The 26427-nt window shown below is 43.7% G+C and overlaps 1 protein-coding gene across 3 annotated transcripts in view; it reads left to right on the top strand.

Annotated features, from left to right (window-relative positions):
* Positions 1-26427, top strand: part of MND1 (meiotic nuclear divisions 1) — a 38466-nt gene that overhangs the window by 2568 nt on the left and 9471 nt on the right. For 2 of the 3 annotated variants that reach the window (XM_081209407.1, XM_081209406.1), the window contains exons 2-6: positions 3891-3956; positions 5165-5222; positions 10416-10564; positions 21758-21832; positions 22525-22639. In XM_081209407.1, coding sequence (XP_081065533.1) covers positions 3891-3956; positions 5165-5222; positions 10416-10564; positions 21758-21832; positions 22525-22639 — 463 coding nt within the window. Of the gene's footprint in view, positions 1-2356; positions 2734-3890; positions 3957-5164; positions 5223-10415; positions 10565-21757; positions 21833-22524; positions 22640-26427 lie in introns of those variants that run through there. The other variant, XM_081209408.1, reaches the window with a different exon arrangement.

Here is a 26427-nt window from a genome sequence, read left to right as displayed (position 1 = left end):
AATACCAGCATCCTATATAATAAACTTTAATTCTTATTCTTTGTCTGGTTTGCAAGTAGTCGGCTTTCATGTGCACAACTAGTAGAGATGCAGCTGCTTATCCACACTGCAGGGCCATGAACCTGCAGGAAATACCTTGCAGACTAGCACTGCTCAGTAAATGAAATGAGGGGTTAAAAACCTATGTTTGGGTTGAGCAGGACAGTTACCACAACCTCTCTTCAGTCCTGCTGCCAGCAGCTCCTCTAAAGTTCTCATGCGGCTGAGTTTTTAACACTTATAACACCTGTTGCTTCTCACACATTCTGAGAATCACAAGTAAAACCACGCTGGGTTAAAGAGCATGTAGATGTCAGCATTTCCAGGCAAGTATAAGAGAACTCTCTGTAGGACAGAAACTTAATATTGCATCTTGTCACTGCTTTGGGTTAAAAACCCACGTCCTGGCATGTTTACTTAACTTCCTTCCCCAAGAGATTGAAAGGATTTTTTTTCACACTGTGGCTTGAGACTTTTTTTATGCAATATGTCTCCCAGGTGCATTTTAGTTTTTGTGTTATGCTCCCCAGATATAACATGTATAACAGAGCATGTGTCCCAGCCATGTATTTAATATTTTGCCTGGTAGCCACAGGTAACTAGGAATTTTGTGCAGGTGAGTAAATTGGCTGATGGAAGAGGAGTAGATCTTTCTCCATTTCTTCTCCTCCAGTCCACTTGGTTTCTGTGGATTAAGTAAACTCAGGTACAGTGGTGCCTCGCAAGACGAAATTAATTGGTTCCGCAAATTTTTTCTTCTTGCGAGTTTTTCGTCTTGCGAAGCACGGTTTCCCATAGGAATGCATTGAAAATCAATTAATGCGTTCCTAGGGAAACCGCTTGCCAGGCTGGTGGTGCGGAGAAGGGCTTTTCTCCGCACCGCAAGCCTTCAGGACAGGTACGGGAACAGAGGGGAAGGCGCGCAGCGCTTTCCCTCTGTTCCCGGGGCTTGCGTGGGAGGAGGGTTTTTCCTCCCCACCGCAAACATTCAGAACAGCATTCTGAATGTTGGCGGTGGGAAGGAAAACCCTCCTCCCACCCCAAGTCTTCAGGAAAGCCATCCGATGCCGCGTGGCAGCATCGGAGCTTCGTTCCGATGCCGCGCGGCGGGAGGAGGCGTTCCCCCCCGCCGCCCGGCATCGGAGCTTCGTTCCAATGCCGCGCGGCGGGAGGAGGCGTTCCCCCCCCCCGCCGCCCGGCATCGGAGCTTCGTTCCGATGCCGCGCGGCGGGAGGAGGCGTTCCCCCCCGCCGCCGCCCGGCATCGGAGCTTCGTTCCGATGCCGCGCTGCGGGAGAAGGCGTTCCCCCCCCGCCGCCCGGCATCGGAGCTTCGTTCCGATGCCGCGCTGCGGGAGGAGGCGTTCCCCCCCCGCCGCCCGGCATCGGAGCTTCGTTCCGATGCCGCGCTGCGGGAGGAGGCGTTCCCCCCCCCCGCCGCCCGGCATCGGAGCTTCGTTCCGATGCCGCGCGGCGGGAGGAGGCGTTCCCCCCGCCGCCGCCCGGCATCGGAGCTTCGTTCCGATGCCGCGCGGCGGGAGGAGGCGTCCCCCCCCGCCCGGCATCGGAGCTTCGTTCCGATGCCGCGCGGCGGGCGGAGGTCCGAGGACAGTGGGGAAGACGCGCTGCGCTTCCCCGCTGTCCCGGAGATTTCCCTATGGGCTGTCGTCTTGCGAGGCAAGCCCATAGAGAAATTCGTTTTGCGAAGCGCCTCCAAAACGGAAAACCCTTTCGTCTAGCGGGTTTTCCGTCTTGCGAGGCGTTCGTCTTGCGGGGTACCACTGTATGTCTTTTCTCCAAGCCTTAATAAGAAAAAAAAATTAAATAAAAAAAATAGCCTAGGCCATTATTTTGTGTTTCCATGCTGGTCACAGAGAAGGGATTCCACCTACTCTGCAACCAGTATGGAAACACAGACTATACAAGCTCTTTCAGGGCTATGGTTTGTTTTGTTTGCAGGCAAGTATATTGTGGTCTCATTTACAAGGCCACTGTGACACACATTTATATATTACTGGGGATGTTGCTGCTAGTGCGGGGGGGGGGAACAGCCCTCTTGCTGTGTGAATGGGAGTTACTGCTATTGCTGCTTCCTTAAAAATATGCATTCTATTACAGTGGTACAATGGGTTACATACGCTTCGGGTTACAAACACTTCAGGTTACAGACTCCGCTAACCCGGAAGTAGTACCTCGGGTTAAGAACTTTACCTCAGGATGAGAACAGAAATCTCATGCTGGCGGCGCAGCGGCAGCGGAAGGCCCTATTAGCTAAAGTGGTACCTCAGGTTAAGAACGGTTTCAGGTTAAGAACAGAGCTCCGGAACAAATTAAGTTCTAAACAGAGGTACCACTGTACTGGAAATGAGCTGTGCATAGCAACCCTGTGCATGCTTAATTTGGAATATATCCAACTGAAGGAAGTGTGACTTCTAAGGAGACATGTGTAGATGCTGTTAAGTTGTGGGTGAACATATCAGACGACACAGTGATTCTTCAAACAGCTCTTGTTTATTCACAGGCCAGAACAGAACTGAACTGAAGGGTTCAGCCAGCCTGCTTATATAGAGCTCCACTAGAACACAACAGTAACCATTTGCTGTAACTATCCAATCACTGAACGTCACTTTCAGTCCCTTACTTGCATATGTGGACCTGAGTGAAAACTATCTACAGTATCCCCCTGCTGGCCCAGGGTGAGAACTTCAGTACATAACAGATGCAAAAGTATCAAGTAATCAAAATGTATTGATTATTCTGGGAAGCCTCAGATTTTCCTATTGTATTCCATCTCTTGGCATGGCATAGATGAGAGAGGCTTGGAGTAAGCAAACAATTGCTTCTGTGGTAGTTTACTTAAAAAGAAGAAGCTTATATTGCAGGTGGTGTTAGTCATTGCTTCAAAGGTTGTTACTCATCCTAAATGTGCTGCCTGCCAATATTCTGAATGTGGGTCATCATGCTTGATAATGCTTGTGGTCGATAATGAATGGTGGAATCATATGCTTACCTGGAAGAGCGTCCCACTGCATTCAGAATAGACATGCGTAGGTTTGCAGTGTAGGACAGGCTAGCAATATTTAGGATTCATTCAAATGTATTTGGAAGGAGAGGTTATGTAGTTTGCAGCAAGAGTCCTGGGCATACCATTATGGGTTCCCCTCCGACCCTTGGCTTTCCTTGTAACAGCTAATTGCTAAGCTCCTTTTAAAAAATTAAAGTGCCAACAACTGCTGCAAAGAAAACCCAGGAGATCGCTCTGAATGTGCATTCCCACTCATATTCTCAGAATTGCATGCAGTTTTTATTCAAGGGGGGTTGTCACAGCAGGCGTTTCTTCTGAAGGGCTGAACATGAACAGAAACTGATTCTGCATATTCTGGTAATTAGGTCTTAGTAGTTCATCGACTACATAGGCCAAAATCAATATAATCTAATAATACCAATTAAAGTCTTAATGCACTTATGTTGTCAGACCCACACCAGGTGTAACACCATGACCTAACGTACCATGCCACCCTTTCCCATCTTTTAATTCAGCACCATTTATGACCTTCTTAATCCTTCCAGCAGAGATTTAGCCAATTCACTCATCTGGATTCAAGCCAAGGTGGAAGGTTCTTGCATAGTAGGCTTATAACTACTACAACCCAAAGCGGTCTACTAAAACACTACTTACAGTCCATACGGGAGGCATAGGAAGTTAATGTGTATACTGAGCAGTTTGAACAGTTGTTGTTTTTTATTGTATCTATCTTTTGTATTTATATTCTGTTCACTGCTTTGGGGGCCTTTGAGCCAAAGCACTCTGTTTATATAAACGACAACATAACATGGTTTTTCCCCTATTCAGTCAAAGAAAAGGGGGCTGAGTGTTGAAGAGAAGAGAACACGGATGATGGAAATATTTTTTGAAACAGTAAGTAATACTTTGTTGTTGTAGGTAACATTATGAATGTTTTCACAGTGAGCATGTATTGACCCAGAACATGTATTGACATGCAGTTGCCAATGTGTGTAGGACTGGCCCAGAACTGATTGCTGCGAACTGAATGCTTGTGCCAGAAGCCCCCATAATGTCAGAAAGGATGTGTACTACAATGGGGTGTACTCTCAGCTTGCACAGAGAGCTGGCTGTACCAAAATCAATATGAGAGCCTTTGACTTGCATTCTCCTTCTGGTATGGTGAGCACTTATTGAAGTTGGCTACCTGTGTGGTTGACAACCAGGACTGCATTAATTGAAGCAGAGATGTTTAAACCCCACACATTCTTGGACTACAGCTCCCATAATCCCCAACCATTAGCCATGCTGACAGGCTGGTGGGAATTGGAGTACCGCAACATTTTGAAGGGACGCAGCTTTTCCATTCTTTCTTTAAAGTAAGATGTTTTCAGAAATCAATGTGTATGTAGCTCTGAATTGCATAAACCTAAAGGACTCCTAGATGGTTAAGTCCAGTCAAAGGTGACTAATCTTACTTTTAGGCCAAGGGAGTCGTCGTTTGTCCAAAATGCAGAAAGGTCTTCATGCTTGAAACTTCATATATATATATATATATATATATATATATATATATATATATATATGATAATTTACTGTTTCCAATTTGCCCAGTAGCAAGTGTAAAGTGTAGACTTGTCTTGATCACAAATAAGTAAGGTGGTTTTAGATCACATTCACACCATACATTTAAACTACATTAATACCACTTTAACAGTCATGTCTTCTCCTAGGAGGCCTGGTAACTGTAATTTACCCTCAAATAACTACATTTCCTAGAACCCTTGACAAACTACAGTTCTCAAGTTTCCTTGGGGGAAAGCTATGACTGCTAAAATGGTATGAGAGTGCTTTCAATGTACAGTACGGTATGGAATATGACCTTAGATAATTCCTGGGAGCTTTTGTTGCTCCCAGAAAGGCGCAGGTAGGAAATTAATCAGAAGGATAACCAGTTCCCATATGTGAAAGCACTAATGTGGTGCAGTAACTTAAGCTGCAAAGAGCACTGAGTCATAAATGTTACTCTTAAAACCACAAGCCCTTAGATTAATTGAAGGAATTTCAGAGTCATTGTGTGATTATGGATGATGTGTATGTTATTTTTATTTTATTTGTGACAGAAAGATGTATTCCAACTAAAAGACATTGAGAAAATTGCTCCAAAAGAGAAAGGAATCAGTGAGTACCTAGACTTATTTCCCACCAACCTTTTACTTATAATAGCAAACAGTTTTGCAAGGGTATCACATCCTGTTCACGCATAAACTTTAAGAATGTGATCTAAATAGCAGTATTGTAAGGAACTATAGGAGTGCTGTGCTCTTCATGGTATGGGTGAGGGGTAGGGAACTGGATCTGACCATCAGGCAGATCCTTCCTTCTCCCTTCCACCCCCTGCCCCATGGGCCAAGTTTGGCAGGTTGATGGGGGTGCCCACATATCAATCACCTGTTGTCACAATCACACCAGGGAACCCATTTTTGTCTTGGTGTCAATCAGCTGATTGTTGGGATTTGCACAGCACCATGTATGGAGTTATGCAAGCCTTGACACTTACCTGGTTGTCGGTGCTTGCAGAAAGCAGGAGTTGCCAATCGGCTGGTCTGTGGTGCTTGCGGACTCCCTTTGGTCCAACCACTTCAGGGACGCGGACTTAGAAAAAATATTGGGGGGGCCCGGGAAAGCTCATGAATAATAAATAAGCTCATGAATATGCAAATAAAGTTGCTCCGGCCCTAAATAGGGCGAGCCACGCCCCCCAGCCAGCCGATTGGCTGGCTGGGAGGTGTGGCCAGTCGGGATTCCCCTGTTCTCGCGGGATTTCCGGCAGTGCCTTGGCAGTGGCGGTGGTGCTGCGAAGCAGCGAGGCAGGAGCCCCCGCCCCCGGGATTCCCTAATCTCGCGGGGGACGGCCGGGGCTCTCCGATTAGGGCGCGCGGCTGGCTGGCTGGCTGGCGAAGGAGCAGGTGGGGAGGAGGCGGGGGACGGCGGCGGCGCTCTGCTGGAAGGGCGCCCGCCCGAGATTATTGGGGGGGCTGAGCCCCCCCAAAAAATTTTTTGAGGGGGCTCGAGCCCCCTCAAGCCCCATGGAGTCGGTGCCTATGAACCACTTATTTGCATGCTTCACAGCTGGTGTGGGTGTGGCTTGGCTAGAGCAGCCTGATGGACCAAATGGAGAGGCCCAGTGGACTGAATTAGGCCTGCAAGCTTGATATTCCCCATAATTGCTGTAGGCTGATAAGGGATGGACAAGGGAGAAGCAAAACATACTGACCTTGTTGTTGGTGTGGAATTTCTACACGCATATAACACTTCTTATTAGGCGCTCTGCTGACAGTGCTCATTCCATCAAAATGAAGCCTCTTGCTCCATAATTAATATATAATTGAAATGCTAAAAATGGGCTGTGGGGGGGAAAGAGTTGTTTTCTTCTTTGGCCAGACAAGCGATTATTTTTTTTAAATAAAAGGTGAATGCTTAATTTTTTTGGGTTTTTTAGCCCATTTTAGGAATTCAAAGTATGTTGCATATAATTGTTTCTGACATACCTGCCAAAGAGACCAGTTGTATTTCCTGTGTCCCTCTGCAATATGTCAGCTGTGGTTATGTCATCTGTGTGCCAGATTTGGGCAGCAGGGGGACATAGAGAGGCAATTTCAGCAATGCTTAAACAAGTCTTAAATTTGTTTACTCTACAAATTTTCTGTACTCTGAACAACATCTAAATCAGGGGTTGCATGGCCAGTAGTCAGAGATGATGGGAATTGTATGCCAACAACATTTCAAGAGCCAGAGATTCCCCATACCTGCTCTAGATATGATGAGTTGTATCCAATTGACATTATTAGAAATTACTAATGTAGAATCATTCATTTTAGTGGGCTACCCTGAGTACAATGTGATTCAATACACTAAATAACTTTTATTTGGGCTGATTTTGGAGACTAGAGCTAAGTTTTCTGTGCCCGAGACTTTGTATGCATTTCCTTTTCACTGGCTTATTTTAGAAATTATAATGAGCTGTGAGATTTAAGCTGGCAAGGGCTAGATAACCAAATAAATAAAACTTGCATCATGCTACTATTCAGAATTAACTTGGAACAGGTAGAATATAAAAACAATACCCCTTCCAGTTTAATTTAATAAATAATAATAGTAATAATAATAATAATACCATGATCTCGCAATGATAGCTGTAGGATGAGTTCAATAAGTCCCTTGGAAACTCTACGGACGTGGCCACTTGACATCTTCCAATAATAATAATAATAATAATAATAATAATTTATTATTTATACCCCGCCCATCTGGCTGGGCCTCCCCAGCCACTCTGGGCGGCTTCCATAAAAACCAAAAATACAGTAAAATGTCACACGTTAAAAACTTCCCTGAACAGGGCTGCCTTAAGATGTCTCCTGAATGTCAGGTAGTTGTTTATCGCTTTGACATCTGCTGGAAGGGCGTTCCACAGGGCAGGCGCCACTACCGAGAAGGCCCTCTGCCTGGTTCCCTGTAGCTTTGCTTCTCGCAGTGAGGGAACCGCCAGAAGGCCCTCGGCGCTGGACCTCAGCGTCCGGGCAGACTGATGGGGGTGGAGACGCTCCTTCAGGTATACTGGACCGAGGCCGTTTAGGGCTTTAAAGGTCAGCACCAACACTTTGAATTGTGCTCGGAAACGTACTGGGAGCCAATGCAGGTCTTTCAAGACCGGTGTTATATGGTCTCGGTGGCCGCTCCCAGTCACCAGTCTAGCTGCCGCATTCTGGATTAGTTGTAGTTTCCGCGTCACCTTCAAAGGTAGCCCCACGTAGAGCGCATTGCAGTAGTCCAAGCGGGAGATAACCAGAGCATGCACCACTCTGGCGAGACAGTCCGCAGGCAGATAGGGTCTCAGCCTACGTACCAGATGGAGCTGGTAAACAGCTGCCCTGGACACAGATTTGACCTGTGCCTCCATGGACAGCTGTGAGTCCAAAATGACTCCCAGGCTGCGCACCTGGTCCTTCAGGGGCACAGTTACCCCATTCAGGACCAGGGAATCCTCCACACCTGCCCGCCTCCTGTCCCCCAAAAACAGTACTTCTGTCTTGTCAGGATTCAACCTCAATCTGTTAGCCGCCATCCATCCTCCAACCGCCTCCAGACACTCACACAGGACCTTCACCGCCTTCACTGGTTCTGATTTAAAAGAGAGGTAGAGCTGGGTGTCATCCGCATACTGATGAACACCCAGCCCAAACCTCCTGATGATCTCTCCCAGCGGCTTCATATAGATGTTAAAAAGCATGGGGGAGAGGACAGAACCCTGAGGCACCCCACAAGTGAGGGCCCAAGGGTCTGAACACTCATCCCCCACCACCACTTTCTGAACACGGCCCAGGAGGAAGGAGCGGAACCACTGTATAACAGTGCCCCCAGCTCCCAGCCCCTCAAGACGGTCCAGAAGGATGCTATGGTCGATGGTATCAAACGCCGCTGAGAGATCCAGCAGAACTAGGAAACAGCTCTCACCTTTGTCCCTAGCCCGCCGGAGATCATCAACCAGTGCGACCAAGGCAGTTTCAGTCCCATGATGAGGCCTGAATCCCGACTGGAAGGGATCCAAATGGTCCGCTTCTTCCAGGCGTGCCTGGAGTTGTTCAGCAACCACTCGCTCAATCACCTTGCCCAGGAATGGAAGATTTGAGACTGGGCGATAGTTGGCCATCGTGGCCGCATCTAAAGATAACCGCCTCTTTCAGCGGGTCTGGGAAGGCTCCCTCACGGAGGGAAGCATTCACCACCCCACGAAGCCCATCGCCCAGTCCTTCCCGGCTAGCTTTTATAAGCCAGGATGGGCAAGGATCCAGGAGACAGGTGGTTGGTTTCACTCGTCCAAGCAGCCTGTCCACATCCTCGGAGGTAACAGATTGAAATTGATCCCACTCAACTTGACTAGACAGAACTCTAGCACTCTCCTGCCCCGGCCCTGCTCCCACGGTGGAGTCTACTTCTTCCCGAATCTGGGCGATTTTATCTGCAAAAAAAATAAATTAAAAAAAAATGATTTTTTCCAAGATAATAATGCCCACTCAAATTATAAAGAGCTCATAACCCACCTACTCTCAGCAGCCAGAAGCATCATAGCCAGACTGGATAGACCTGTCAGGAGTAAACATGGTCCGATGGTATCAAATAGTATAGGAAACAGCCTTACTAGAAGAAAAATTAACCAATCAACTAACATGGGGACAAATAGAAGAAGACACCTTCACCCTGGTTGGGTTCCCCTTTATCACATTCATAGCCCAACAAGACAACAACAATAAACCGCTGACAGCATACAAATCAATATTTCTAGCCTGACCCAAAAACCCACACACTCACACACATAAACAAATCTTACCACAGCCAACCAAAGACAACCAAGCACACCCTAGGCCATCCCAACCTTTCTCACCACCAAGGAAATATAATAGGTGAATAGAAGGAGAACCCACACACGTGACGCTGACACAAAACCCCACACATACACGAAGTAGAAAAATAGAAGCATTGCCACTCCACCCCACCCTATGCTCCCTCCCCCTCTTTCCCCCCTCTTTTCTTCCCAACCTAAATACTGCATGCAACACTAATGTCTCACAACAAATGTAAGTGATCTGTAGAAAACACAACTTGAAAAAAGAGACAATTCACATATTTTTGTACACTAATAAATCTTTAATAAAAATTAATTAAAAAAGAAGGTACAGTGGTACCTCGGGTTAAGAACTTAATTCGTTCTGGAGGTCCGTTCTTAACCTGAAACTGTTTTTAACCTGAAGCACCACTTTAGCTAATGGGGCCTCCTGCTGCTGCCGCGCTGCCGGAGCACGATTTCTGTTCTCATCCTGAAGCAAAGTTCTTAACCCGAGGTACTATTTCTGGGTTAGCGGAGTCTGTAACCTGAAGCGTATGTAACCCGAGGTACCACTGTACTGGTACTGACAGTAGCATACCCTATAGAACCACCCTCAGTTATTCCGCTAGAGTAGAGTCTTATGTCATCCTCTGAGGAATATGTCACATGACTATCTTCCCATCACATGACAACTTTCATGCCTTGCGGCAGAGATTCTCTTAGAAGTGCAATATGAGCTTCCTGGGTCAGGCCAGTGGCTCATCTAGCTCAGCATCCTGTTCTCACAGTTGCCAGCCTATGGGAAGCTCAAGAGTAGGGCCTGGACTTGCTCATGCTCAGCAAGCCTAATTTAATCCATACTGTCCTGCAGTGACTGGCAGAATTTGTCCCAAGTACCATATTTGTAGTATATAGTATAGTTTCAGAATTAGCCAGAGTTCTCAATGTCCAGTAAAAGTGTTCTAATGCAGTGTTTTTGTCCTTGACAGCTGCCATGTCGGTGAAGGAGGTCTTACAGAGCTTAGTCGATGATAGTATGGTGGACACGGACAGGATTGGGACTTCAAATTATTTTTGGGCTTTTCCAAGCAAAGCTCTTCATGCAAGAAAGCGTAAACTGGAGGAACTGCAGAATCAGGTAATTCAAGGTTTGTAGTCTACCTGCCATCCACCACACATGGATGGAGGGATGCCTGAAGGCCAGCATACTCTCAAGTAACATTTCCCCCTCTTCTATTCTCGCAGTTAATAAACCAACATGTTGGTGGTTGTAAACCTGGCCTGTTACATAATTTGAAGCCACTGGCCTTTTCTCTCAAAGATTTATTCATTACAACTATTTATAATCTGTTCTTTAGGGCACAAAGACTTTCAGAATGTCTCTGCATGTAACCTAGTGCTTTGGCCCTAGGCATATGTTTCGAGCTGTATGCTTAATAGATAGCACTTAAAATATTTACAGTGCATAATAATCATTTTGCATCCAAGATGTTTAAATTCTAGATTACGACCTCAGCATTCATAGCCTTAACTATGATTAACTTAGATGCACACATAGTTAAGGGCAGCAGGGCGTGGGTTGGAGGAATAATCCAATGCATGGTCTCCTTTCAAAAAGCAGAGTTTGTGCCTTAGGGAAGGTTGGAGGAAATACACAATCCCATGGTCTGTTCTTGATTTCTTTACTACTGTGAAGGAACAACAGTGTGTTCCATCTATGCTGAGCCTTCTACAGAATTAGTTGATTCTTCAGTGAAATAATTATTAAATTGAAATATTCCTCTCTCTAGGAAATGAGCTCAGACTCGTATTTTCCCCTGTCGTGGATAGCGTGCCATCCAATCAAGCTAAAGTAAAGCACTGATAGCTTAAGCCAAATTACTTTGGTAATTACAAAGCACCACTACCACAGAAATCTAGTGAAAAATATACAGGGATGTATTGGTTCCTTTAAGGAAATGAAATTCTAAGATTCATATGGAATGAATGCAGTTAATTTTTCAGTGAATGAATGCCCTGTAGAATGGGGCATTTTAAGTGCTTGCTCAAACTACTTCCTAACAACTTAGAAATCTCTTGTGACTTCAGAAATGGGAAAATTCTGAATTTTCTTTGCTGTATGTTAACAGCTGTTCATTGTACTGTCTGTGGCAAAATGCGGAAAGGGATACTGGTCACAGGGAGGCGAGGATCTGTTTAGTGCTCTGAACTTGGAGGAAAATATGCTTTAGGGGTCTTTCTTCTTGTTCTCTGTGAGTGGAGGAAGAGACCACCATCCTGTAGCCTACAATTATTCCACTCTCCAGTCTTCTTTTACAGGATTATTGGATACAAAAAGCTTCGTGGTGGTTGTTTGATTAAACGTTAAGCTTTAGTTGACTAATTGTTAAAAAGTGACAGATTTAAATTCAACTGATTGAATTTGATGAAGGTGTTGCTGTGTTTGCTGTAGTGCGTTTTTGCTGCAAATCTTTGAACTTTACATCCCATAAAACCATGACTGCACCAAGAAAGAGATGTTGGGATCATGGTGGCTGCCCAATGAAAATGTCAGTGTAGTGTGCAGCCACTGCAACAAAAAAGAAAATTCCACGAATGTTGAAATATATACGGGACAGACAAATTAAAGATTCAGGACAGGCAAAAGAAAGCACTTCTTCAGACGGTGCAAAGTTAACGTACGGCATCCAGTCCCGTCAGATGTACCGATGGCCACCAACTTGGATGGCTTTAAAAATGTATTGGACGAGTTCAGAGAAGATAAGGCAAGCCATGATAGCTGTGTACTGCATCCAGTTTTGGAAGCAGTATGACTGAATACCAGGAACCGGGGAAGGCAAATGAGGAGGGTACTTTGGTGTTGGTGTCCTGTTTGTGGCTTCCTGTAGACAATTGATTGGCCACTGTGAGAACAGGATACTGGACTAGATGGTGCCATTGGTTTAATCCAGCAAGGCTCTTCTTTTGCTCCCTTACGGTCTTGCACGCTTTCAGATTGTGTTGGGATAGGGCAGGCATAGGCAAACTCGGCCCTCCAGATTTTTTGGGACTACAACTCCCTTCATCCCTGACCACTGGTCCTGTTAGCTAGGGATGATGGGAGTTGTAGTCCCAAAAACATCTGGAGGGCTGAGTTTGCCTATGCCTGGGATAGGGTACCAACCGTGGGGTGTCATGGCTAATCATTCTTTAATGTTGGAGAATATAAATGCGGCAGGTGGTTTTTAAATGCGTGCCAAATACATTTATGCATTACTTTGTATATGCTTCAAGTTATTTTATTTAACAGAACAGGACTAGGAACTCAGCTATTAGTTTCAGCAGGTTGTGGATCAGCCTGATCAGCTATAGCTTCAAGAGTAAATGTTCCGACCAATGTGTCATTGTTGTTTTAATATTGCTGTTTCTCTTGATTAAAGGTTTCCTTAAGCTCCTGCAAAACCTGTATTAGATTCATGCATATAGGATTTGTTCACTGTGACTAGTGAGTTGTGTTCGAACAGTTGGCCATCCCCACCTCCCTCCCTTATCCTGCAGAGTCCAAGGAGACAGGACTGGTACAACATTTCTTAAGTATGTTTTTATCTGGTTACATAAGGTTTAAGGTATACCTATTAGTTACTAGTGTGGGGGAGGATATTGTCATAATATTTATATACGGGCTCTAACAAAGCCATGTACATAAAGAATTTTACAACTGGTGTTGCCTGCAGGCTCACAATGTAATTCTTCAGAAAAGTAACTTAATTGTGTGCCTCATTTGAGTATGGCTCACAGGATTGTAAAATAGTCTAATGAGATGTCAGTGATTGTGTTATTTTCTATTTGATGCTTATTGGATTTACGGCACAGGTGCCCCCAAAGATTCCATTGTTGCAGTTTTTATTATTAACCACTCCTTTTCATAAACAACATGCTGTACAGAACACAGAATGCAATCTAGTCTCTACTCATAGGGCACTGCTTAAAGGACAGAAAAAGAAACTTTTCTTAGGAGTGGGGACAGCTGTGTATGAGTCTCAAAGGCAGGAGTGAGAGTTTAAAGCAATGCATGTTGACATAACAAGCAACCTAGTATGCTGGTTGTGTCTTTATTGAAGTGTCTGTCATAGTAAATTGATATCAGAATAAATGTCAGTTGATAACCAGTTTCTATAACTAGGCGTGCTTAAATCACCCTCCTTCTCCCAGGTCAATTTGGAATGGGCTCTGGTAAAACAATTTATTTTTTAAAAAATCAGGAAATAGAAACTTGGGCTGGAATAAAATTACCTGGTGCTGAAATGACAACAAAGTAAACTCAAAGTACCACCACTAAAAAGGGTCTTATATCAATTGTCATCCACTGATGGCACCTGGAGAAGGACCTCAGTAAAAATAAAATAATAATAATAGTAATAATAATAGTAATAATACTTTATTTATTTATACTCCACCCATCTGGCTGGGTTTCCCCACCCACTCTGGGCGGCTCCCAACAGAATATTAAAAATGCGATCAAACATTAAAAACTTCGCTAAACAGAAGATTAGGTGGAGACAGGTGATCTTTCAGGTACCTTAGTCACACGGGCAGCTGCTTTATACAGAATCAGACCTATTAGTCTCTCTAGATCAGGCACGTCCAACTCCCAAAAGACAGCAAACTACTCCTAAAGTTGTTGACATTTTTTTTGGCCAATTGATCTGGATCACACAATCGACCAGGGACGCCCTGCGATCAACCAAGATAGTGATCGACCGGTTGAACATGCCTGCTCTAGATCAGTGTTCCTTGTATTGATGTTGCAGTTTCATCCAGAAGACATTCCCAGCCCTACTTGAAGTTGCTGGTGAATAAACCAGGAACCTCTGCATAGGAAGCCGATGTTTTATCACTGACCTATGGCCCTTTCCCAAAGCATTAAAGGTCAAAGCTAGTGTGTTGAATTGGGCCTGGAAGTGGAGTGGGAGTAGTGAAGTTGATAAATACTCTTACTTTCCAGTCCCAATAAAAAAAATTCCTTCCAGTAGCACCTTAAAGACCAACTAAGTTAGTTCTGGGTATGAGCTTTCGTGTGCATGCACACTTCTTCAGATACACTTCTTCCAGTCCCAATTAGCAAAATCAAAGCTCCATTTTTAAATAATTGAAGTTTGTCAGCAGCCTTCAAAGGTAGTACTGCAGTGCATTGCAGTAGTCCAAACAGAAGCTTGGAAGAGCCTTGCAGCATAGTCTCTATGCTGTCCTAGAACACTGGTGCAAAATCCCAAGCACCAGAATTCCTGACAACACTAGTAAACACCCAGGAGCCCTTGGAGGTACATTTTGCAGAGGTTCAGGCACATGAGATGCTGCTGCTGTGCACGAGGCCTTGGGATGTAGGAAAATATGGAAATGCTATTTAGTGGGCTAAATAGCCGGGAGAACTGCAGACTTGGCAAACCAAACTGGGCCTAAACTACAGAGAAGGTTTCAAACTGGCTCCAAGGAGTTTGGGGGCGTGGGGCTGAAATATTTAAACTCCCAAAGTGTCTGGTCAGAGATTCCCTTGGCCTCGTTTTGCCCTGATGTGCAAGCTTTCAAGTTTTCAAACATGTGATCTTGCAGTTTGGAATCAGAAGTGGCAGTCCTAAAAGGACTGCATAATATGCCAAAATTTTTTTGAAAAATTCCCCACATTTGAATTGGGCCTTAATGTTCTGCTTGGCATACCAACAAATTTCTGTGTTGCCTTTGGTCTAGAAGATCCATATGCTAAAATGTGTTTTTATCCACATGCAACCAAATTCATGCTTTATACATAGACTGGGAAGATTTACTCCCCTCAAAAGAAAGTTCTGTCAGTATTCAAAGACACCCATTCAGCAACTGCTGTTATAAAACCCTACAGTTTTTTTAGCCTTTGAGGAATTGCTGAACCACACCCAGCACATTTTGGACCAGCAGTGGTGTCTGACTCATCTGCACCCAACCAGGAAAACAAGACTTTTTCTGCTCCTTGGAATTTTTAATAGTATGACTAAACCTGGGTGCATTCTGACTTAGTGAAATGGCCCCCATATTCCTGGAGAATCACAATTTTTGGACCATTATGTCCTATATCAAGCCATCTGTGATGTGGAAGGTAATAGCAAAAACACCTGATTTGTATGTTTCTGGTAATTAGTGAGCCTTACTCTAGAAATATAGTATCCTATCCACCCATAAAGCAGAGACATCACCTTGCCAACAAAGGTCCGTATAGTCAAAGCGATGGTTTTCCCAGTAGTGATGTGTGGAAGTGAGAGCTGGACCATAAAGAAGGCTGATCGCCAAAGAATTGATGCTTTTGAATTATGGTGCTGGAGGAGACTCTTGAGAGTGCCATGGACTGCAAGAAGATCAAACCTATCCATTCTGAAGGAAATCAGCCCTGAGTGCTCACTGGAAGGACAGATCGTGAAGCTGAGGCTCTAATACTTTGGCCACCTCATGAGAAGAGAAGAATCCCTGGGAAAGACCCTGATGTTGGGAAAGATGGAGGGCACAAGGAGAAGGGGATGACAGAGGACAAGATGGTTGGACAGTGTTCTCGAAGCTACCAGCATGAGTTTGACCAAGCTGCGGGAGGCAGTGGAAGACAGGAGTGCCTGGCGTGCTCTGGTCCATGGGGTCACGAAGAGTCGGGCATGACTAAATGACTAAACAACAACATCCACCCATTTTAATTAATTTACATGGAACTTTCGTTACAAATGTGTTTTTCAAACCTTTATCTTGCCTCTCTTCTCAAGAGTATTCAGAAACATTACAATCACTTTCATTTACAGGAAACTGAGACTGAAAGTGACTAAGCTCAAATCATCCTTCCTGAGCCTTTGGCAGATGAGATACTTCAACACAATTCCACCCAAGACCAGACAAAACCTAGGATTATGCTACTTTTGAATGACGACAAACTGTAATCAGTGTAGATAGATGGCCAACAGCCGAATTAGAGTAAAAAAAAAAATATTTTTTAAAAAAACACCCATAGAGACCTAATCATGCCCTGTTTGGGTCTTAGAATTATACTTTGGGGTTTAATTCTAAGACAATTTTGTGGTTCACCTCAGATGCCAAAATGTAAAGTCGTTGATTTTGCACTGTTTCTGTGCTTTTAACACTTGCATCGCAGGCATACATTTTGCAGGTCGTGTTTATCCAGTCATAGCTTCTCCATGCTGGGAACAGGTTTAATTGTGGGATTTCTGCCTGCATTGTAGTTCTCAAAGCACAGGAGCTTTGCCAGAAAAAAAAGTTTGTAAGTGGAAAAGGAGGTCTGCCCCTAGGCATTTGGAGTTAACAGCAGACTGTGCTGAGGCTAGCCGGCACATGAACAGCCTTGGGTGAACTGATTAGCTGTAGGTTTGGGGTGCAGAGTCAGTAGAAGCAGATATACCAGTGGGAAAATGAACCATAAACAGGGGGGGAGATCAGGAACACTGCAGCCAAACAGTGAAAGAAACAGAGAAGTCGATGCACAGGAGGACATGGGAACTGAAGCTCAAGTTAGATGACAGCTGGGCAGCTAACATTTGCGTTAGTGGTGCTTGCCTAATTCACATACAAGATGGAGGAATCTCTGACTTGTTTCTCTTTTTTCACTCCCAAGGGGGCTTTGAACTGGGCCAGAATGTCTAGAATGTTGAAAGTAGAAAGCCCAAGAGTATAGGAAACCTTTCTGTTTAGTTGGTCTGTAATAGTTGTACTGTCAATAGGGAATTCTGAGTTAGGATTGCAGAAGTCCATCATGTTTTCAGCTGTCAGTATGAGCTAGAAGACATTGCTTAATTCATTCACAGTCTGCATTCTAGGTTGCTTGGTAGATTGGGTACCTACTGTAGAGAGACTGATAATCCTAGACAAGGGTGACTTCCCGTATTGCTTAGGTTCTACACCTGTTCACTTTGCTCCTAACGTTAAGACCTCTTGTGACTTAGACCTCTGTCCAATGCATAGTTTTAGCCTGCCATCCTCATGGTGATGGTGATGATTTTATGAATCACATTTCATATATAGATTTCAAGGTGATTTACAATAAAAACAACTGAAATAGGTTTTAAAACAACATTCTCCCCCCAATCCAGCTGAAAAAAGGTTGTTGAAACAAAAATGTCTTCAGTTGTAAGTCCATAGCAGCTTGAGTTGGATTTACTTCTGAGAAGATGGATTGGTGATTATGGAACTCTAGTGAACAGAAAATAGCTCATCAAAATGCTAAATGGGATTTGGTGCCAGGTAAAGCATGTGGGAGGATTATGGATATGCAAAATCACACATGGTTGCTGATTTTGGGTAGATGCAGTTAAAGCTCTCCTTTTTATTCTCTGCTGCCTCTTTTAAAACTGAATTGGTGTACCAACCATCTGTCCCTCATGCCAAGCCAGAGAGCTCAGTTATGAGGCACTGAGGCTTTGCTCTGCCTTTTCAATATACAAAAATGTTCCCGTTCCAATTTTGTCTTACTATGAAAAGCAATACTTTGCCTGAATTAATTAGTTTCTGTTTGCTAGCTGTAAGGTTTTCTAACTGGCAAAGCAACACATACACACACACACACACACACACACACACACACACACTTTTTGCAATTGCACACTTTTTGCAATATATATGCCATGAACAGAATTAATTAAATAAGAAAATAAGAGATGCACTGCACTGATAAAATGATCTGTTGTAGAATATCACTATATAGTTAATCAAAGGTCTTACTGCAGTTATGACAGAACCGCTCAACAAATCCAGTGTATTAATCTGGATGTTATTGTCTGATTGCTACAAGTAGAGGGCAGCTGGTGTCTAAGAGTTGCTTGCAGATCTATGGGTGGTATCCAGTGTGCTTGATCCAATGCCACAAGGATTTCTGTTTGTGCGACAGGGACTTCCTTTATTTTCCTCTCTCTGTGTGCAACCTCCCATAATCTGCTCCAGAGGCTTGAGAACCCCCCAAAACAGAACAGATTGAGTTGGGGGGGGGGAGAGGAGAGAGGGGGAAGGTTCTGTTCTGCAGCCAAAAGTCCTCGTGCTGATGAAATCAATGCACTGAATTCTTCCCAATAGATCCACAGAGTTCCTTGTAAACTAGATTACATTTACCAACTAGCATTTACCGTATTTTTTGCTCTATAAGACTCACTTTTTCCCTCCTAAAAAGTAAGGGGAAATGTGTGTGCATCTTATGGAGTGAATGCAGGCTGCGCAGCTATCCCAGAAGCCAGAACAGCAAGAGGGATCGCTGCTTTTGCTGCGCAGCGATCCCTCTTGCTGTTCTGGCTTCTGGGATTCAGAATATTTCTTTTCTTGTTTTCCTCCTCCAAAAATTAGGTGCGTCTTGTGGTCTGGTGCGTCTTATAGAGCGAAAAATACAGTAAATGCTGAAGCCAGGTACTTTTTTGGAATACATAGTAGGGCATTACCATTATTAGGGCAACCAAAATGTTACAAATAGTGTGCAAGCTTTTGAGTTCTCCAGAATGCATTAGCTGGCTAGATAGAACATAAACAGAAGCCAATGGGGTGAGGGATTTTGACTGACACTGAAGTCGTGGAGTCTGCTGGAAAGGGAAAGTAGCAGTGGACATGAAAATGAAACTCTCTTAGATGCTATTTGGGTTGCACCAAGACTTGTTGCATGTGTCCTTCCTTGCTCCTGCTGGATTTCCAGGACGCAAGCCAGAGTCTGGCTTGTTGTGACATTGGAACCTGGGCTTGTGGTTTGTTTCCCCCAAACAAACCACAAACATTAAGCCAAGAACAAACCTTGGCAACGTTCATGGTTTATTTGGAGAGAAACAAACTAGGAATACGTTCGGACATCATGATAAACCAGATTCTGGCTTGTTTCCCTGTGTGTTCACTTTAAACCAGTTTGCTTTATCTGTGGTTTAGATTTAATGTGTAAACCAGGCTACTAACATTTCCCTGTTCCTGAGGATGTGGCCAGATTCATGGCATAACACTCAGTTTTTTATTTTATTTCTATGATGTATGCATGTGTGCATGCCTTTCTAGATTGCAGGTGTGCAAACCATTATCACTGGTTAAGAACATAGGATTTGTATGGTGGTCAGAACCAGTGCTTTTCTTCTAGAAAAAAATGTGCCAGTACTCACCATGAAGCTGTTATAATAAATGCCACACTTTTAACCAGAGCTTTTCTGGGGGGGGGGGAGTGCCGGTACTGTGTATCCTTGAGTACTCCCTGGAGGAAAAAAGCAGTGGTCAGAACTCAGCTGTGATTACTTTAGCATTGCAGTTTGTGTGTGTTTTAATATGTCCTTATGCCATATTTACATTGTTTTCCTGGCTATAAAATATTAAGTGTGTTACAGCTTTAAAAGGTCATTGTAGCAGGGAAAACTTTTCAGTGCCTGCACTTAAAGGACATTGGTTTGAATTCTAGCCAGTGCATATTTTATGATTAGGGCTTGCAATTGCGTGAGCAACACCGTGATCGTAAACATGGCTATCTGGGAGAAAGGGTCATTGATTTCATCACAACTTTTTTCTTCTTCTAATATGTGTTCTTAGCACTGCAGTGAGGTTTGAAGAAACTTTTCTACTACAGTGGTACCTTGGTTGTTGAACGGCTTGGCTCCCGAACAAATTGGCTCCTGAACGCCGCAAACCAGGAAGTAAGTGTTCTGGTTTGCGAACTTTTTTTGGAAGCCGAACTTCCAACGTGGCTTCTGCTTGAGTGCAGGAAGCTCCTGCGGCCAATTGGAAGCCGCGTCTTGGGTTTTGAACGGTTCCAGGAGTCGAACGGATTAAGTTTGACAACCAAAGCACCACTGTACTACTAAACAGAGTTGTAAAACAAGTTTAAGGGAAGATTTCATGTTAGTCTGCTTTAAAGTTTTGGAATCCGGAAAGCGGGTATCTGAGTTTCTGCATTTGACTAGAAAAAAACAGGAGATGAGGTCTGCAAATCTTTGCAGTGGAAGGACACCTTTTTAAAAGGCTTCACCATAAAAGGCGATGTGGATAGAGTGGGAGCTGTAAGTACTTGTCAGTGAGTCAACAAAAAAGAACCTTAGCAATGTCATTTGAATAATGTGTTGTGAACTGTTCTTAGTCTTGTGCTGGAAGAATGAATCTGAAAAAGTGCTATGTAAGCAGGATTTCTTGAGACCTTAGAAACACAATAGCCTCTGCATTATAAGTATTATATGCACTATATTTTGTTGATAACTGAATTGCTGGGCAACTTAGGAGCATGTAAGGTTACTGCTTAGCCAATGGTGCTTTTTTGACAATAGCTGCTAATAAACTATGAATGTGCATTGGAATCCCATCTAGTCTTTTTTTAATGTTGGAAAGAGCTGTGTAAGTGTATTCACATGAACTCTACTTGAATTCATAATAAATATAGTCGCTGTTCATTTCATTAAACCCCGTCTGTCTTTGTTGCATGGTATCTGGAAGGCCTGCACAGCTTGACACCCACCAGCTGTTTATGGCGACCTTTCAGTGGTTTCATAAACCACCTTGATGCAGTTTTGAAGATACCATAGCAATAAGTTTAAAAGCTCACTGTCCCCAGTACATGGCTGGTAGGTTGTATTCAGCTTGGTGATTCAGTTGTTGTACCCCTTTGATATGTAGGTATCTTTGTTGTTTCACCCAGAACAAATGTGTTGCTTCAGTGTAGCAGATCTGTCATATCCATAAATGGTTATATGTGCAAATTTCACATTGTGGGAGAGCCACCCCCTCCCCCATATTGGAGTTCTCATGAAAAGAAATTGTGATGGCAAATCTCTACGTGATCCACCACTTGATCTGAAGCAGATGAGGGTATCCCACCGCCACCACAGCAAGAGACTTGATGTTGCATGCTTGGAAACTTAAAGATGCACTTGCGGTCTGAAGTGCTACAGTCCAGAAGTAGATTTCCTTCCTCATCTGCTATTTGTGAGAACTAGGACAAAATACTGAAAGTGATCTATAAGAAATGAAGTGCTCCTCAAGCTCTAGGATGGGTGTTTGGAATTTGGGATTATCTAGCCTTGTTTCTTGACACTAGGTGTGCATCAAATCAACCCATTTAATATCCCTGCCTTTTCCCTTAGGAGGGTGTAAAAAGAAGTTGGCCATGTTCCCTGTACCCTATTTTGCTATTTAAAATGCTTCAAGATTAAAGAGAGTTTATGAAATAGTAATGTCTTGGTCAGAATCCTGATTTATCACTGAAGGTTAGGCCTGTAGCAGACTTACTCTGTTATTTCTTGAGCTGAAAAATTGTAACAGTACAGTCAAATATAAAGATGAAGAGGTTTTTACTAAAAATAAATTGTTTTGACTTCTGTTTCTTCTCTCCCTTCAGTTCTCAGAATATAGCCAAAAGAAAAAAAGCTTACAAGAAAGCATTGAGAAATCAAAAATTGGGCGCCAAGACACTGTAAGTTTTACTGAATTTGAAGTATTCACAATAAAACATAATCTGAAAACTTTGGGGTGTTAAAGGTGGATGTTATTTTTTAAATTGGGATGCATTTGTGGCAGCAGGTGGCATAGTCAAAACTTCGTAACTTTGCAAATAAAAGTTAAATGTTCAGGGCGGGACATGCCTACTTCTGCACCAGAACATTTTCGCAACTATGATGTTACTAGATGCTATTTCAACGTTGCTGCCAAATGCAGCAGTATAATACAGTACAATGATGTCTTGCGTTGGAGTTGGGTTCAGGGGTTGGCACATATATGCAAAATCATGTATACCTGAACCACTGCCTTGGACCCACCCCTGTGTGACCATCTGGAAGGCTGTTTCTGTGCTGGGAAAACCCAGCTCAAAAGGAGCTTTTAAGTTTTCCAGCTTTGCATTCGGTTAATCACTGGGATTTCAGCCATGCAAGGCTGAAATCAGACAAGTTAATCACACTTAAGATACGACCTTACTGTACTGAAAACTGCTTGAACTTTTTTACAGGCAATGCCACTTAGCCCAAATATGTATAAAGTCTGGTTCGTTGAATCAGTGGCATAGCTCTAGATCTGGTGCTTGCATCCTTAGAGAGAAAAGAGGGTAGAGCGCAACACTTACGTTGTAATTGACACCTTTTAAGAACACTGGTTAATTTTTGAACACAGGCAGAACGTGCGGCACTCATAAAGGAACTTACTGCCCTTCGTCAGAAGAGAGACCAATTAAAGGCAGAAATAGATAAATACAAAGAATGTGATCCGGATATTGTTGAAGAAATCCGTAAGTTGTGTCTAGAGTTATGTTAGTACACTGTGTAGTAACTGAAATTTTGGAACATATCAGGTGTGTTGTCTGAAACCTCAGTCATTAGCAAAACTTTTAAATAACTCAGTTAGCTTGTCAATGGCAGGGAAACTAATGTCTAGATGAGGGGTGGGTAACCTTTCTCAGCCCAAGTTCTGCATTGCGGGTTGGCCACTGCGACTTCCAGCACATGCTCACTTGCACATGTGCGCACATGCTCACCAGGCAGGCAGATGCAAATGCACACTCAGCAGAGCAGGGGGGTTGTTTAGGAAATAAGTGTGATATTGGTGGCTGCCTATCAGCACCCCTTCCTGTTTTCTCTCTAAGACCTAACAATGGCACCACACCAGGGTGAGAAGTGGTGATTTTGAAGGGTAAGAAGTGCCTTGTTTAAAGAGGTTGGCAGGCCACTAAAAATGGCTCACCATGAGTAATCTAGATAAGTAACTTACACGTAGCTGAGTGATAAATATTGTAGACATAGTATAAGTGGACTGTGACATGGGAAGGGAAGGGAAAGCACTATAGAAATGAAAATAAGATTATGTCCTGCTGGATCAAACCAAAAGTTCATTTGGTTCAGCATCTTGTTTCCCACATTGAGCAGCCAGATTCTTCTAAGAAGCTCACAATCAGGGTATGAAGACAATGTCCCTCTCCTACTGTTGCTCCCCAGCAGCTGATATTCAGTGGCACGCAGCATGTTGTCCTAACAACTGTTGGCAGATTCCATACATTTTGTTTAATCCCCTTGAAAGCTATCTAAGCTAGTGGTCATTGCCACGTCCTGTGGCAGTGAGTGCCATGAACTGCTTATGGGCTGTGAGAAGCACTGTATTTGTCGCCCCATAAGACGCACCTGACCATAAGATGCACCTAGTTTTCAGAGGGGGAACGCAAGGAAAAAAATATTATTTAAAGGGAGCGCTGAGCAGAGCCTGTATTCAACACTGACGGGTTGCGCTTCTCCCTCCTCAGGGAAAGCCTCCAAGAGCCGCAGACACTCTCCACGCCACTCTTTAAAGGGAGCACAGCTTTTGGGGGCTTTTCTGGGAGGTGGTGAAAGGGAGAGAGCTGCATGCTCTGTCCCTTCTCCCACTTCCCGCAAGAGCCGTGCGCTCTTTAAAGGGAGCGCGGCTCTTGGGGGCTTTTGTGGGAGGTGGGGGAAGGGACAGAGCCATGTGCAGCGATCCCTCTTGCTGTCCTGGCTTATGGGATAGCCGCGTGCAGCGTCTCCTGGGCAGTGGGATGAAGGCTCTCCCAAGAGCCGCAATCCCTTTAAAGAGCGCACGGAGCGTGTGTGCGGCTCTTTAAAGGGAGCGCCAAGCAGAGCCTCCCGCCTGCATTCGCTCCATAGGATGCACACACATTTCCCTTTCCCCTTTTTAGGAGGGGGGAGTGCGTCTTATAGAGCAAAAAATACAGTACTTTGCTTTTTTTTCTCTCCTGAGACTGTTGCTGATCAATTTTATTGGATATCTACAAATGTTAGTATCATGAATGAGAGTGACAAAATTCTCTCTTGCCACTTACTCAGTTCCTTGAATAATTTTATAACCTTATATAATATATTTCTGCTGGGTTGTCACTTAAAAAAAAAAAAACTGCTCCTTGGGGTTGGGAGGAACCCCTTGAATAGATATAGGAGATATGGTTGGGGGTAAAGGCCAAAGAGAAAACAGAAAAGTTCTGTTGTGTAGCCAAAGTATCTGCTGGTAGACCTACTTAATTGAACCTTTCCTGTTTAGTAGAAAGGGTAGACCCTTTCCTGTTAGTCAGTCGCCACCAGTTCAGACTCTGTGAGTGTGTACATATATTTTGAACTTTTTGCTTGAATACGTGTGTGAACCAATATGGTACAATTAGTAGAAGAGTAGATTTGGATTAAAAAACAAGATATTTCATCTCTTAAACTTGTTGGGTAGTCCTAGGGAAGTCACTTTCTTTCAGCCTAACCTGTCTTACAGGCTAGTGGTACAGATAAAGATGTTGCTTTCAGTTCTTTGGTAGAAGGAGAGGAGACAAATAATAGTTACTGAATAGGAAAGCACAAGATTCAGTGTTTGTTCATCTATCTCAGAAAAGAATTTGCTCTTTGGCACATTCCCTAGTTGCCATATTTTGTTAGAGTTTTGTTTTTTCCACAACTGTTGTCTTTCTTTATTTCTATTTCTAATTTGCCTTTGCTTCTTTAGATTAGTGGCCCAAACATTTCCCCCCGAGGACCACATGAAAATTGCTGCGGGTCTTAGCAAACCATATAACAATTTTTCTGCCTGCTGTAGCATTTGTAATTCCACAGAATTCAAAAGAAACAAAATATAAGAGCTAAAAGAAGCAATAGAAATACAATTAGAAATCAATATGAATATTCAGGGCAATGTATGTGCTGTCTCCCATCTTCAACATCCACAGGCATGCTGTGGACCACCTGAATGAAGCTTGTGGCCCACAGTTTGGGAAACCCTGGTCTGGAGGTTTAAATTTCCTCATAGCAGGAAGGTGGCAATGGTTATATACAGATGCTTCTGTATTTGAATAAACAAATGGGGCCCAGCAACAACTTGTTGCAGGGGAGGGCGGGCTTGAAAGTTCTCCCTTATCAGAAAGAAAGGCAGGTGGTGTTCTTGAATGGGAACAACTGGAAGACCTTGAAAATACAGATCAGGTTGGCTGTCAGGTGCTAGAATCTGCATCTTCAAAGTAGTCCGGTTGCTCAGAGCAGGAAAGCCACACCATTTGAAGAGCGATAGTTATCTGCATTCTCTTTCTGCCCCCACCCTGCAGATTACTCATATACACTTTCACACTCTTCGCTTTGTTTTTTTCAAAAGTGTTTTTAAAAATACATTTTATTTTATTTTACTTTTGCAAACCTCTCGATTCTCATGAGGATGCTGGTCCCTCTCTGTTGCATGTTGCTGGTGCTGTTTTGGCTACATAAGTATCGAGGTTCGAAAACGAATGTCAGAAATGGAGGGAATGCTGATAACACACATCCTTCCTGCCAGCATGGTATGATACAGACAAAATACCCATGGTGTGATCATCTGGACAGACACAAAGTCCATGAGTTGACCATTTAATATGTACCTCCTGCATTGATCCAGCATGTGAGTAAATTGACCTGCCCTTTCGAGTGAGGGCTGCTTCCGCTTCTGCAGCGCGATAAAGCTTTTTGTGCAGTGCAGATTTTGGAGGATCTCTGTTGCGACTTTCTCTTAGTTAAATCCTTGAACAAATGTCATTGTGCACATTAATTATGCATTTCCTTTGACCCAACATCTGTAGAGGCCTTCTGTAAGGCTAAGGAAGTGCATAAAACAATGTCGCATCTGCCTTTACACTTAAGAACAGTGCATATTAAAGACTACTCTGCTAGCTGTGCCATTGTGGGGCTGCATTGTTAAAGCATTAGATCTTTGTGAACTGTTTTTTTAATTTTTTTTAAAAAAGAAATCTGTCAAGTCTCATCAATGCAGGCTTCCCATGTCCCTTATGGAAAGGTCAGACTGTCAAATCTCATCAGTACAGAAGTACTGTCTCTCCAAAAAGTGTCTGATAGGGTTTGTCAGGACTATGTAACAAAAGACTTCTGTCAACTCCACACAAATACATTGTCTACAACCATACGCTAGGCTTAGTTGTGCTGCCCACACACTATTGACCTATTTGGGGTTTCTTTCTCTCTCTTGAAATAAAAGAGCTTTTTGCTCATAACTCAGCTCCACAGTCAGCACTAGAAGATGGGCTGAAAATCT

This window comes from Podarcis bocagei, assembly GCF_964188305.1.
Source record: "Podarcis bocagei genome assembly, chromosome: 9".
NCBI lineage: Eukaryota > Metazoa > Chordata > Lepidosauria > Squamata > Lacertidae > Podarcis > Podarcis bocagei.
This window is presented reverse-complemented; position numbering and strand designations above follow the sequence as displayed.